Source organism: Tympanuchus pallidicinctus, unplaced genomic scaffold, assembly GCF_026119805.1.
Source record: "Tympanuchus pallidicinctus isolate F22 unplaced genomic scaffold, pur_lepc_1.0 scaffold24, whole genome shotgun sequence".
Lineage (NCBI taxonomy): Eukaryota > Metazoa > Chordata > Aves > Galliformes > Phasianidae > Tympanuchus > Tympanuchus pallidicinctus.
Window position 1 is genome coordinate 7091349 of NW_026294741.1, and position 12251 is coordinate 7103599.

The 12251-nt window shown below is 45.6% G+C and overlaps 1 protein-coding gene across 2 annotated transcripts; it reads left to right on the forward strand.

The window, feature by feature from the left end:
* The first annotated feature begins 180 nt into the window (after positions 1–180).
* EIF4H (eukaryotic translation initiation factor 4H) lies at positions 181–12220 on the forward strand. 2 transcript variants are annotated; one of them, XM_052688501.1, is made up of 7 exons: positions 181–314; positions 4727–4908; positions 5769–5833; positions 5939–6035; positions 6637–6702; positions 8524–8682; positions 8799–12220. In XM_052688501.1, the coding sequence occupies exons 1-7, from the start codon at positions 256–258 to the stop codon at positions 8933–8935; spliced, it is 765 nt and encodes a 254-aa protein (XP_052544461.1). In that variant the 5' UTR covers positions 181–255; the 3' UTR covers positions 8936–12220. The 2 variants fall into 2 exon arrangements, with proteins under 2 accessions (XP_052544461.1, XP_052544463.1); XM_052688503.1 differs by lacking the exon at positions 6637–6702.
* The last annotated feature ends 31 nt before the right edge of the window (positions 12221–12251 follow it).

Below are 12251 nucleotides of genomic sequence, written 5' to 3' on the forward strand. Positions count from 1 at the left end.
ATCCCGCAAAGCCGCCCAGACGCAGCGCGGAACCGCCGCACCGCACGGCACAAAGGCGCAGCGCCGCGCCGCCCGCCTGTGACGGGGCGCTGGGATTTTCTGTCAGGCAGCGGCTGGGGCAGCCCGTCCCGGCGCGGCACTGCAGACAGGCACCGGCAGGGGCAGCCCTGGCGCGCGCGCCGCCGTATATAAGCGGCGCGGGGTCCTCGTGGCGCGGTCCTGTCACGCTCGCACGGGGTGGAGGCTGAGGTGGCGATGGCGGATTTCGATCCTTACGACGATCGGGCCTACAGCAGCTTCGGCGGCGGCCGGGGGTGAGCTGAGGCGCCGGGGGGGGAGGGCGGAGGCGGGGTTTGGGTCGCCGGGAAATGTCGGGAGCTCCCCGGGGAGCGGAGAAGGAAGCAGGGAAAGGCGCTCCGTGACCCCGGCCTGGGAGGAGGGGGCGCGGCCCGGCCGGGCCTAGCGTGGCCCCTGCGCCGTGCGATAGCGGGAGAGGAGGCAGACGGGCGGCGATGCCGCCTGCGGGAGCTCATGGGCTCCCCTCGTTGTCTAACCCGGGTGGAGGGGGCCGAGACCGCGGGGGGCCAGGATGGGGTGGGGGCGATACCTCGGTTAGGCGGATGAGTGCCGCCAGGGTTGCGGTGTGGCGGCTCGGAGCTCCGGGGAAGGGCGGGAGGACGCGGTGTGCGGCAGTGCGTGTCTGCCGGCCCGGGGGCGAGCGGGGGGAGGGGATGAAATACAAGGAATACAGGATACGAGGAGGTGCTGGGCTGAAGCCGAGGCGGGCCGTGCGGAGCTCTTGCAGGGCTGGGCCGGGAGGACGGAGCTTCCCGCGAATGAAGGGTTCGAGGAGGACGGGAGGCCGCGAGCCGGCAGAATGGAAAAGCCCCGGGAACGGGTGGCGCTGCGATACCCGTGGCGGGCGGGGCGCTTTGGTCAGCGCCGTGAGCTGCACGCGGCACCGAGGCGCGGGGTGACTCGAAATCACCGAGCCGTAGCAACGGAGCTCGGCTCTGTGACTTCGGTGGAGGCTGGATGTGTTGGAGGAGTGGAAAGTGGGCTACAAAAAGCAATAGCGATTTGGAAGATTGCCTTAAATCAGGTTAGGAAACTCAGGTTTCTTGAAGGTTGGTGCAGTGCAAGTTAGTGTGCACTAAATTAAAACAGTAGGCATAAAACTGTGAAATAAACTGTTTGCAAGCAAGTGTTAATGAGTATGCTGCTTTTATAGCTCAGTCTTTCAAGAGGCGCTTTCTAAACAGTGTTTTCATCCTCCTCTGTGGTTAAAGGAATAAATCAGTTTCACCTCTTTGGCAGTTCAGGTAGCAGGGAGTATTGCTGAGGTCACAGGGGTGAGTTTTTGTATGTGGGCAGAGCAGTACTTAAACTTTCTGAATTAGCTGTTCTGTATGTGTTTATCCTTAGTCTAAAGGGGAGACATCCCAGAGCAAACAGATGATACAGCTGCTTAGAAATCTGCTTTGACAATGATAACAGCCTGAAGTGGCATTTGACACTCGTAACTAATTCAGATGCTGCTGTAGAATCTGCCCTTGTCACTGTAGGCGTGTAGCATGAAGTAATAAAGCTGAAATTAAAATGTGCCTTTCATATTCAGATTTCTTGAAGAGAGTACTTAAACTTGCTCTCAGGCAAGGCTCAGATGCGTGCTTTACTGAATCAAAGTTGAAGTAATTAGTAGATGCCTCTGCAGACGTCCCTGCTAAGTTACTAGCACCTGATTCAAAGATTGTAATAGCTCCCTCTGCTTCATGTGAGGTCTTATAATGCGTAGCATAGTGAAAACATGGCTGTTAATTCTTGAAGGTTCTGGTTAAAGAATCCTTTTTAATTCCTGAGGGCTCGGGGACTGCAGGAACGGGGTGAGCTCAGTTGAGATGGAGTTTCTCAAAGCTGCATTTTTCATAACCTTGGTCTGCATGAAGAGTTAACGTGAGATACCAGTGTGACAGATATGAAGTGGCAGTTCCCAACAAACTCTGGCATCCCTGAGACATCTGCCCTGTTCTCTTATTTCTCAGAATTACGCTGGAAGAGCGACAGAAGATGTCTGTGACTTGATGGGATGGGATTTTGCTGTACTTGAGATGTGTGGTAGTTCTTTATTTACAAGTGACTTTATTTCAGACAGAAAATATGCAGTTAACACAAATAACAAAAAGGTGTAAAGCATTCTCATCAAAAAGGCAGAGAGAGAAGTGTGAGACTCTCGTTTAGCTATTAAGTAACAGCTCTCCAAAATATGTCTAGTTGAATTTTTTTTGACAGATTTTCTGAAAAGAGCAGCAGAACATTGTGAGAGTACCTTCAGAATCATGGCTTGGTTGCTCCTTTACTCCACTTTGGCCTTACGAGGTCATCTGGCTTAGTCCACCAAAAAGTAACCTGATTATAGAGGTGCTTCTTCCTGCCTTTGCTAGAAACAAACTTTCTTGGCTTTCTGGAAAAATATATTCATGTGCTCACTTCTCCTGTGCAGATGATGTCATTGTTACCTCATTGTGTCTCAGCAAGGGTTGCACTGAGTGGGAAACGCGGGCGTGAGTACTTTGGTGTGACCCAGGTCACTGAGTTCAGGGGTGTTTTTAATTATGGTGGACTTACTGTATTTGTTACAAACTGAGCACATTGCTGCAGTCTTACCTGGTTCCTGGATTCAGCCTTATTTATTTTCAGCATTGAAAAAATGCAGCAAAGTGTAGGAACAGCTTCTTCTGGTGCTGTAAAAATAGTAGAGGCTGTACACGAGCCTTGTAGGCTGCTATTTGAAACCCTGTGTGGCCACTGGTGTTCCTCAAATGATCCAGGACACCAAATATATAGTTATTTCATAACTGAGGCCTTCCTAGGACAGTTCCGTGCTAATTCCACTTTCTAAGTGGAGATAGCTGTAGTTGGAGCCCTGGCTGATACCCTCCTTCCTGCATTGGCACATTGCCTTCCAGCTGGCTGGATCACCTTGTTGATAGCTTTAGGATGGGCCTTCAGATGAATCAGCTTGCTGAGCCGGATGATTGGCAGCCCAATAAAAATGGTGAAAGTCTGCCTGAGCAATTTTGATGTGGTGGAAGGATTTAAAAGTTGAGACTTTAGGCTGTCAGTTAAATGTATGGCATTTTAATGGCTGTTTGTGAGGTCATTGATGAAAATAAAGGACAAAGACATGCAACTTCTGCATGTTTCTGAGCTCCCTCGAGCAGCTCTGCATCCTTGAGCTCTTTCTTAAAGCTCAGTCATGTGGCTGAAATAAATATTGATATACATCCATAGCATGCAGATACAGAAGCTTTGGTTCTCGAGTGTGTTTTAGGTTTGTTAACAAGAGGAAGGCAGATATGGGATATTGTCAAAAGCACTTCAATATGAACCTGGGTAGATGCTAGTTAAAGATATGCAAGTTTTGACTCCAGTACATGCAGCAACACGCTGGTGTTGTTGGGGGCAGCTCCTGCCTGGTAGCACCAATAGGCACAAAGGACAGACCTGCCTTGCAGGAGTTAAGGAATCTTATCCAAGATTTCAACATTGTCCTTCATTTGCAATAAAATATTTATTCTGGAATGAAGAAGGGGGGAAAAAAAAAAAAGGTGGACAAATACGTTGCTTGTCCTCTGGATTTTTGGCTGCATGCAACTAGCCAGAATAATATTTGATCCTCTGCAGAAATCTAATTAGTCCTTGCCATCCTAGCAAAGCCTGGCTTAATACACGTTGTGTTCCAGTGCCCTTTTAAATGCACAGTGACTGCCTTGGAAAGGGAGCAGCCATGAACAAAATCCAGTACAAACAAGGTACCGAAGGAGAGAACGCGGGCAGAGTGAAAGGAAGCATCTCAGATAACTGTCTGCTTAGGCAACACAGATGGCACTGCAGGGTTGCCTGGGGCATCCTGCAGTCAAGAGATGCAGGAGCTGTGAGTTAAGGGCCTTTGCTCTCTGTAATAGAGATCAAAGTTATCTTTGGATGCTTAGACTGCATGGGAGATGAGCACAGATGTGTTACATTCATGCGGTGAAGAATTTAGCTGCCACTTCTCTAGTTCCTCAGCAGCCAGTGCTGATGGATTTAACGGAGTGAGGCTGAGAAAGGGTGGGAAAAGACAACTTTGTTTTCTTCTGCCTTATTCATGAACCGCAAAGGAAGAAGGAAACATCCAGCACCGCTTAAACTGGGTTTTTCTGCCTTTAGAATGTCTTGTTCAGCTAAGCTGTTCAGCGTGTGTTGCAGATCAGGCAGCCTTTAGATATCTGACAGCTGATCCCTGCGGTGACTTTTCAGGGTCAAAAGATGTTTAAACTATCGTGGAATTGATGATATCGTGGCATTTGATTCAATGCTTTGTTGCCACGTAAGCTTCAGGATAGGCCTGAGCCATGCAAGTATTTCTTTACTGCTATAAATTACTCCTAAAATCTGGTCTGGGCTGTGTTTTTCTTAGAGTAGTGAACAGTGTGGATAGCTCTACGTTGCTGCAATCGTCATGGCTCGTGATACAGGGAAGTTCATTCTTCATCTTCCCCCACTGGGGTACTGGTCAGGTAATACAGTAAAGCAGAGAGCAGCGCTGTTGTGGAGGTGATGGGCCTCTAACAGATAAAGGGCCTCTAACAGAAGTCGGGGAGAAAATCCACTTCCAGAAAGTCAGTGGGTGTCACCCTGCCCTGCGGGGAGTCACGTTCAGAAATGGGCTGTGCTTCCTCACCAGGTCTCGTGGTGGTGGCCTTGGTTCACGCAAACAGAAAGAGCTGCCAACAGAGCCCCCCTTCACAGCCTATGTGGGAAACCTCCCCTTCAACACTGTCCAAGGAGACATAGATGCCATCTTCAAGGATCTCAGCGTAAGGAGTGTACGACTAGTCAGAGACAAGGAAACAGATAAATTTAAAGGTGAGTGTTCAGAATTGCTTTAGTTTTGGATTGCTTACTGGGAGGAGAAAATTATCTGCTTTCAAAATCTTTTTAATGACTAATTTCAGTCTCTGCTGTAAAGGCAGAACAACAAACTAACATGTTGGCTTACACGAGGTCTTTCACCAACAAATAAGTTGATATTGGCCCCCTCATGAAAGACTCTTAAGCCTTCTTTCTTTGTGTTTTTTTTTATGTTTTGTAATGAAATTGAAGTGTCTGACTCACCTAAGATTGAACATCTTAAGTTTTGAGAGTGTGCGTAACCTTTCTTTAGCTCAGAAGATTCCCATTGCTTTGCCTTTTAGTAGATAGAAGAGCAGCAGGTGTTCTAGAGCAAGTGAATCATACTAACATTGGAAGTAGCTCGTGGAAAGGTAGTGTATTCCTAAGTGACTTCATTAGAGGATGAGGGTTTAATGCAGGGAGCCTGAGAGAAGGCACAGTGAATTCACTGCGATGTGACAAAATCAGGTTGCAACCAGCAGGTACCTCAGCTTCTTGTTTAAAGATGCTAATAGCAAATGTCAATATGCAGCTACATATCTGCCTTACCCATAAATGAAATGTCACCTGTCATGAGAACGTAAAGGGAAGGAAACTCAGGCTCCTACTTGTGTAGTGCCTGTGCAGAGTTCTGTGCAGGAGCTGCCCCAGCTGTTAATAACCATAGGTATAAATTATAAATGAGTTCATCTGTAATGATGGTTGATTGGAGTCGTGTACATCTTGCACTTAGCCCTGCCCTTAGCTGAAAGAGAAGGGAGATATTTGGGAAGAGAAGCTTCTTATAAATGCCTTCTAAAATGCTGGGATTAACTGATGAGTTCTTCTTCCAGGATTTTGTTACGTAGAGTTTGATGAAGTGGAGTCACTCAAGGAAGCTCTTACATATGATGGTGCAGTAAGTATATTTCCAATTGGTTTGTGAAACAGGTGAGCACAAGTCTCACACTTCTTGGCAGCCCAGCTAGCAAACTCTGAAGGGATTCTCCTCTTTATTTAACAGCTTTTGGGTGACCGATCACTGCGAGTGGACATAGCAGAAGGCAGAAAACAGGATAAAGGTGGCTTTGGTTTCAGAAAAGGCGGACCTGATGACAGAGGTGACTTCTGTTTTCCTAGATGCATGCTTTTTAAATATAGCTATTGTAGTGACCACTTCTGGTGTGAACTAATGCATGCAAGGCACACAGATCAACATGAAGACTGTATGGGAAGGAGAATTTGTCTGCGTTGTCTGAAACGTAGCTGCTGCCGCTCCTGGAATGCCTGGAGTAGATGTGCTTTGTGTCCAAGAGCTGAATGTGCTGTCACTCCTAACCCAGGAAGTGAGACCAACCCCCCTAGCAGTGTGCACGGTCTGGCAGAGGACAATCATAAGCCCAAGAGTCTGATCTGCTGCTATTTTCTTACGATACAAGAAAGTGAGCGGTGTCTCATGGGAGAGCAGGCTTTGCTGATCATAAATCTAACTTCACTGAAGTTTTTCATACAGCGTGTAGTGGGGAAGCTTTCCTGACCACGTGTTTTTGGTTAATATAAACTAATCATTTGTTCCTTTCCGATGGAACTTGGCAGTACTGAAATGAAGAGCTTCCAGCAGCCTGGCATTGGATATTGAAGGACTGGACTTAGGTTTGGTGTCCCCTTGATCAGTCTTTCCCACAGCTTTAGACCTGAACACAATTGTGGCTTTTTTCCTAGGAATGGGAGGAGGTTCCAGAGAATCCAGAGGAGGTGGATGGGATTCCAGAGATGACTTCGGTTCTGGTATCAGTATTAACACTTCTATAGGCAGCCTCAAAGGCACCAAAATGTTCTCACTTCCATGTCAGCTACATTTGTCCCCATTTCTGTTTTGATTCAATCTACTGTGTGCCAGCTCTGGATATGCTGTGGCTGCAGTGGAATTCTTAAAGGGGAAACTTGAATTGCTTTGTAACAGAGGAAGTGGTCTTAATTTTAAGTTTTTATGAAATGATTCAGGTGACAGAACACTGAATGTTGGTGGTGGTGTCAAGGTTTTAAGCATTGCATTTCTTAGGCATGAAGCCAAGAATATTTATTTAATAGTAGCAGAAGCAGACAGGTCGTGTGGAAAAACTGATATTGGTGCTGTGTTCTCTCAGAGTGGAGGCTTTAACCTGTTAAGATGTAATGTCATGTCCGTAGTCCTGAAACAAATGACATCTCCAAAGGTGTGTTAGAGTTCTAAAGCATGTTTGCATGCAATTCCTGAAACTCAGGTCTGTTGTAGTCGTGCCAGTGGCAGCAAATAACTGAATTTGCTGAGTTAGAAGGTGGTGATGGAGCCACTGTGTTTGTTTTTGACTTCCAGTTAATATCACCTTGGATACTTATAACTAGGAATTAACACCTGTGCTTTTGTCCTCTGAAATTGTGGGTTTGGCCCATTTTCTGATGGGGAGATGTTGGCAAGTGCAGTGTTGCAATGTCTGGTCTCTGCATGAGTGCAATGGACAAAGCAGAAGGAGGGGTGACAGAGCACACCATGGCCCTAACATGGAACTGAAGCATGATGCTGGAGAGAACAAGCTTGCTGCAGTGCTGTGCTTAACCTGCCTTTGTAGCTAAGCATTCTGGTGTCAGCCTCCATAGCCTTGTAGCTTTTTTGGCAGCTTTCAAATACAGATGTGTTTCATCTGGACGAATGATTTGTGTGCCAGAAGTTTAGCCTTCAAGTCTTAGTTGCTACAGAAGTTTTTCTGAGATTCCACTGCATTGGATCAAGTCTTTAAAAATGCTTTTTGGCACTGTAGCAGAAAATGGTCCTGCAGCTCTACCAAATGCTAAGTGGGAGCAGAAACATTCAGATGGGAACACAGCTTCTAAGAGCCTTCTGGAAAACTGATTCAATTCCACTTCAGTATTTTACTAGATCGAAATATCTTCCTCCCATTGAATGTAGATGGAATGATGGAGAAATCTGCCCAGATAGACATTGGTATGAAATGGAAGCCAAGTCAGTGACAGCTAGTTTTTGGTGGGTTTTGATACACAGACTGAGGAAATGTAGTCAGTTTCATATTTAAAGTCTGAATTGCATTTTTTTTCCCTAGCTCTTTCATTAGTGTAGTAAATGCCTTGCCAGTTAATAGCACAAGTGGAAAGCTGTGGAGTTTCGTTACTCCCTGGTTCTTTTCCCATCTGCTGTATTTCTGCAGGTTTCATGCTAAGGCTGTGAGCAGTGTGATCTTCTGGCTGCTGCAGCACTCGTGGTACTGCTAGTGTTACCCCTGAATTCACCTTACAGTGTTAAGTCTGAGTTTAGGTTGAGGCACATACTTTAACACTGCTTGATGACCCCTCCTCAGAGACTGAGCAAGGCTGAGCCTCTAGGTGAATACATCAGGTTCTGACTGTGGCACAGTGTGGTTTCGTATGGAATCTTGTGACTCTTCCAGAACATGTTAGAAATCTGTGAAGCGACCTGTCTACAGACAAAGGCTCTCACTGCATCATCTTGGACTGGCAGCAGTGACTTGCAAGGCTTTCCAGTCATCCAAATAAAAATCTAGATTGAAAGTACTGTGAAGTGTGCCCTCTAAATTCAGCCTTCTCCTTCTTCAGGATTCAAAGACGACGATTTCCTGGGAGGCCGGGGTAGAGGAACTCGCCCTGGAGACCGACGGCCACCAGGTGCCTTAATGGGAACTGGTGGCACTGGTCGTTTCCGAGATGGGCCTCCGCTTCGTGGATCCTCCATGGACTTCAGAGAGCCAACAGAAGGTAAACTCTGTCTGTGACACAAGCTTTCCTTTAAGAATCACTGTGGCTTTCTTTATGAGATTAGAGCTGCTACCCTCGGCAGACGAATCTTACGACCTCGCTGTTTTTTCTTGCAGAGGAAAGAGCGCAGCGGCCCCGGCTTCAGCTCAAACCTCGAACAGTTGGTACTCCCCTCAATCAAGTAGCCAACCCAAATTCTGCTATCTTTGGTGGAGCCAAGCCCCGAGAGGAAGTAGTAAAGGAGCACGACTGAGCTTGGTGTTGAGAGGGAATGGGGAGGCGGGAGAAAACGCAAGACAGTACAGAGTGACTAGCTCTGCTGGAATGTCAACCCTGCAGTTTACCATTCCTGCCATCTGGCATTTGTCCTCTTTGAAACCGAAAACACAGAGCTTGTGAATGCATGTCAGCTGTTAACAAGTGGTTTTTAGTATGTTCTTGGCTTTGCTGTATCTAGTGCCTGCTTTGTGCTGAGTTTCCTCTTCTGTTTCCTTCCAAGCAGCACAGTTGCCAGTAGATAAGGCGGTGTGGCTGCTTCCACGAGTGTGGAGGTCTATGGACAAAGGTGCTGCTTCACTTCCTCCTTTCTGGGTTTATTTTACTTTAGAAGCACAGGTTAGACTTAGTTATTACCCTGTATTGTTTCCTTTCACTTCCTCAGTGCTCCTCTTCTGACCCGCATGTCTTGTTCTGTATTGCTGTGGCTCTGAAGAGGAAAACTGGAGAGTCCAGATGAGTTGAACTGAATAATTTACAGTTCTAACCATGTGGTGAAATACCATTTAGGATAATTGATGAGTAGTTGTATAGAGCAGAGCCCCTTATAAAGCTAAGGAGGTAGCTGCCCTTTCTCACAGGTTACCTGGAAGTATCAATAGCTGCAAATAAAGTTGGCTGACAAGCCTGGCAAATGGGTGGAATCAGTATGGATAAAGCACCTGCCAGCAGAGTGCTGCTGATTGCTTTTTGTAGACTTCAAAATGGTATGATACTACACTCCTGAGCTTGAAGTTAGTGCTGCAAAACTGTGCCTGTTTGAGCACAGCTGCTCACTGGCTTTTTTTCTGCTTACATTTCTTTAGGTTTTACATGTTTGGTAAGTTTTTAAATGAAGTTTCTACAGGTAAAATTGACTTTTTTATTTTTCTTTATGGAGTATATACTTTGCCATGCAGTATGTAATTGCCATTATCCCCTGTATTTCTTTGCCCAGTGGTGTACAGTTTTAAGACCTCTGCTTTCACAATACCATTAAAATGGGCAGATTAGAAATAGTTATGCTATAGATTCTCTTCATGTAGAAGTTTGGATGAAAAGCATTTCTAATTGCTGCATCTCTCTGAACTCGAAGTGTTTCTTGCAGTTGTTGGGTGTTCTGTGTGGGAGGAGGGAGGGGAAACTGGCGCTAAGGGGGAGAGAGCACATGATGTTTGACAACAGGATCTGGATCTTTAACACTGAAGGATGGATGCATCCAATGCATGAGAATTGTGGGCCCCTACTACCAGTGCTGACAGCTTTCAGATACAACCAGCACACCAAAGTTCTTGGAAGCATGGCTGCTTCACTGCCAGCATCGCTGCTAGTGGTGAATTTCTTCTTAAAGTTACTTCTGTCATGTCAGAGTCCCAGCAACTCACAGAACTACTCTTTCCTTCCTTCTGCCTGTCACTTAATCTGCTTCTGAGATAAGAACCATTTGTCTAACACTAATAATTAATTTAAGACAGACATGCATTTGTGTGGTTGTATTCCAAACCAATTAGTGACCTATTTACATCTTCAATGTGGAAAAGATTTTAAGAACAAACTCCCATATAAAATTCACCTCTAGTCAAGACAGTTGACTTTTAAATGTTTAAAAAAAAAAAAAAAAAAAAAAGAACAAAAAAAAAAAAGAAAAAAGAATTCCAAACACTTACACATTCTGCTTCATAACAAAATAAATTTATGGATATGGTATTTTGTGAATGATCTTTTAAATAAAAGAAAACATTAAGTAATATTTAACACTGGTCTTTATTTGAGTCTGCCGTAGCTTGTGTCCATCTCCCCCTCCAAAGTTCTTTAACACTGTATTAATTTGGAAGTAAGAGACACTTAAATAAGGGGGGTTGGAAAGAAGAAGGGAAGAAATATAAGACTGTAGTGCTGGACAAATCCAGACTGTAGGAGGCAGTGAAGTAAAAATCATGTAGAAGAGGAAGCAAGCTCAAGTTTAGTCCTGTGGCTTCAAGCTCTACTGCAAAGGCTGCAGGGCAGAATTTGGAAGTAGTTCAGCTTGGTGTTTCCTAAGGCTTTTGGTAAACGTTTTCCAGCAGCTGAGTTCTGCTGCCCTCTGAAAGCAGCGCCCTGTGTGATGGAGGGCAAAACGTGTGCTTTCAGTTGGAGTGGTGTGTTTTAGTGCGGTGTGTTTGGTAAGGCATCATGAATAGATCAGCTGGCTGTTTTTCTGCCTGGTTTCTCCCAACCTTACTTGATTTGTTTCCTGCTGGACGTAACTGTTGATGTTGTTGCCCTATGTCTTTCAAGCACATGCATACTGCAGGGTGAGTTAAAAGCCATGTGTTCAGTTTTTGTAATAGAAGAAATGAGCTTTGGCCTTCCTACTGGTTTTACTGCTTTCCACAGTATGAAATGATGGGAAGTGTTAGTCTTCCAGCTGTTCAGTCTGCTGTGTATCCTCAAACTTGCTATCCTGACAGCTTGAGCAGAGGATCCAAATCCCTCTCAGGAGTGACTTGCTGAGGCAGGCTGTACAAGCACTGACTGTCCGACGTGGCTGATCTCAGATGCAGAAGGGCTAATTGGCTGGAGATGGCATCCTTCAGCTGCTTCCACAAGGCTTGCTCATAGTTGGTCTTGCAAACATAACTGTGGTGGCAATAATTTCATTACTCTGCATGGTTGTTTTGGTTTTTTTTAGTTGAAGTGACACTGATTTGTGAGGGGAGGAAAAAAAGCTCATCTTCAAGTTTCTCTACCCGCTGACCTTTCACTCAGTAGTTTTCTACTAGTGAAAGCAGCCCAATCCCAACATAGTCTGTTTTTAGTAGTTCAGACACAAATTTGCATTGCCTGGTTTCCTTTGGGTTCTACCTTATGTGGACATTTGAAAAGGCTTTTATTTCCATAGGGTTGGTTGTTTTGTAGGAGGAAACCAGGTGACTCCCAGCAGCAAAAGGCAGCTCCAGCCTTGTGCCTCAGGGCTGACTTTGTGTGTGAAGTGCTGCCGATCTGCTGGTGTGACTGAGGAGCCTGCTGTGCTGACACTGAAGTTCTGTTAGGTGCACTGCAGCTGTGGTTGAGAGTTACAGCCAAGACTTGCAGTCCTGGGGCCATTTTGAGTAGTGCTGGTGTTTTTACAACCTGTCCTGTGAGTTCTGTTGTAGTTTCAATACCAACTGCAGCACGTAGCCTGCTGGGAGCATCGCTGCCTGTAGTGAGAGCTGCTGGCTTTGTCTTAAGAGAAATAAGATCTAGAAAATCTTAGAGCAAATCCTATTACATCTTTCTGTAAAAATAATAATAATAATAATTTAGTAATTAATTAATCAAGCTGGTAAATC

What these genes read in the sequence shown, in the direction of transcription:
- EIF4H (XM_052688501.1), top strand. Translation starts at nt 256, where the DNA reads ATGGCGGATTTCGATCCTTACGACGATCGGGCCTACAGCAGCTTCGGC. An exon ending in AGCTTCGGCGGCGGCCGGGG is followed by an intron (nt 315 to 4,726) that starts GTGAGCTGAGGC and finishes CTTCCTCACCAG; the next exon opens with GTCTCGTGGTGGTGGCCTTG. An exon ending in AGGCGGACCTGATGACAGAG is followed by an intron (nt 6,036 to 6,636) that starts GTGACTTCTGTT and finishes CTTTTTTCCTAG; the next exon opens with GAATGGGAGGAGGTTCCAGA.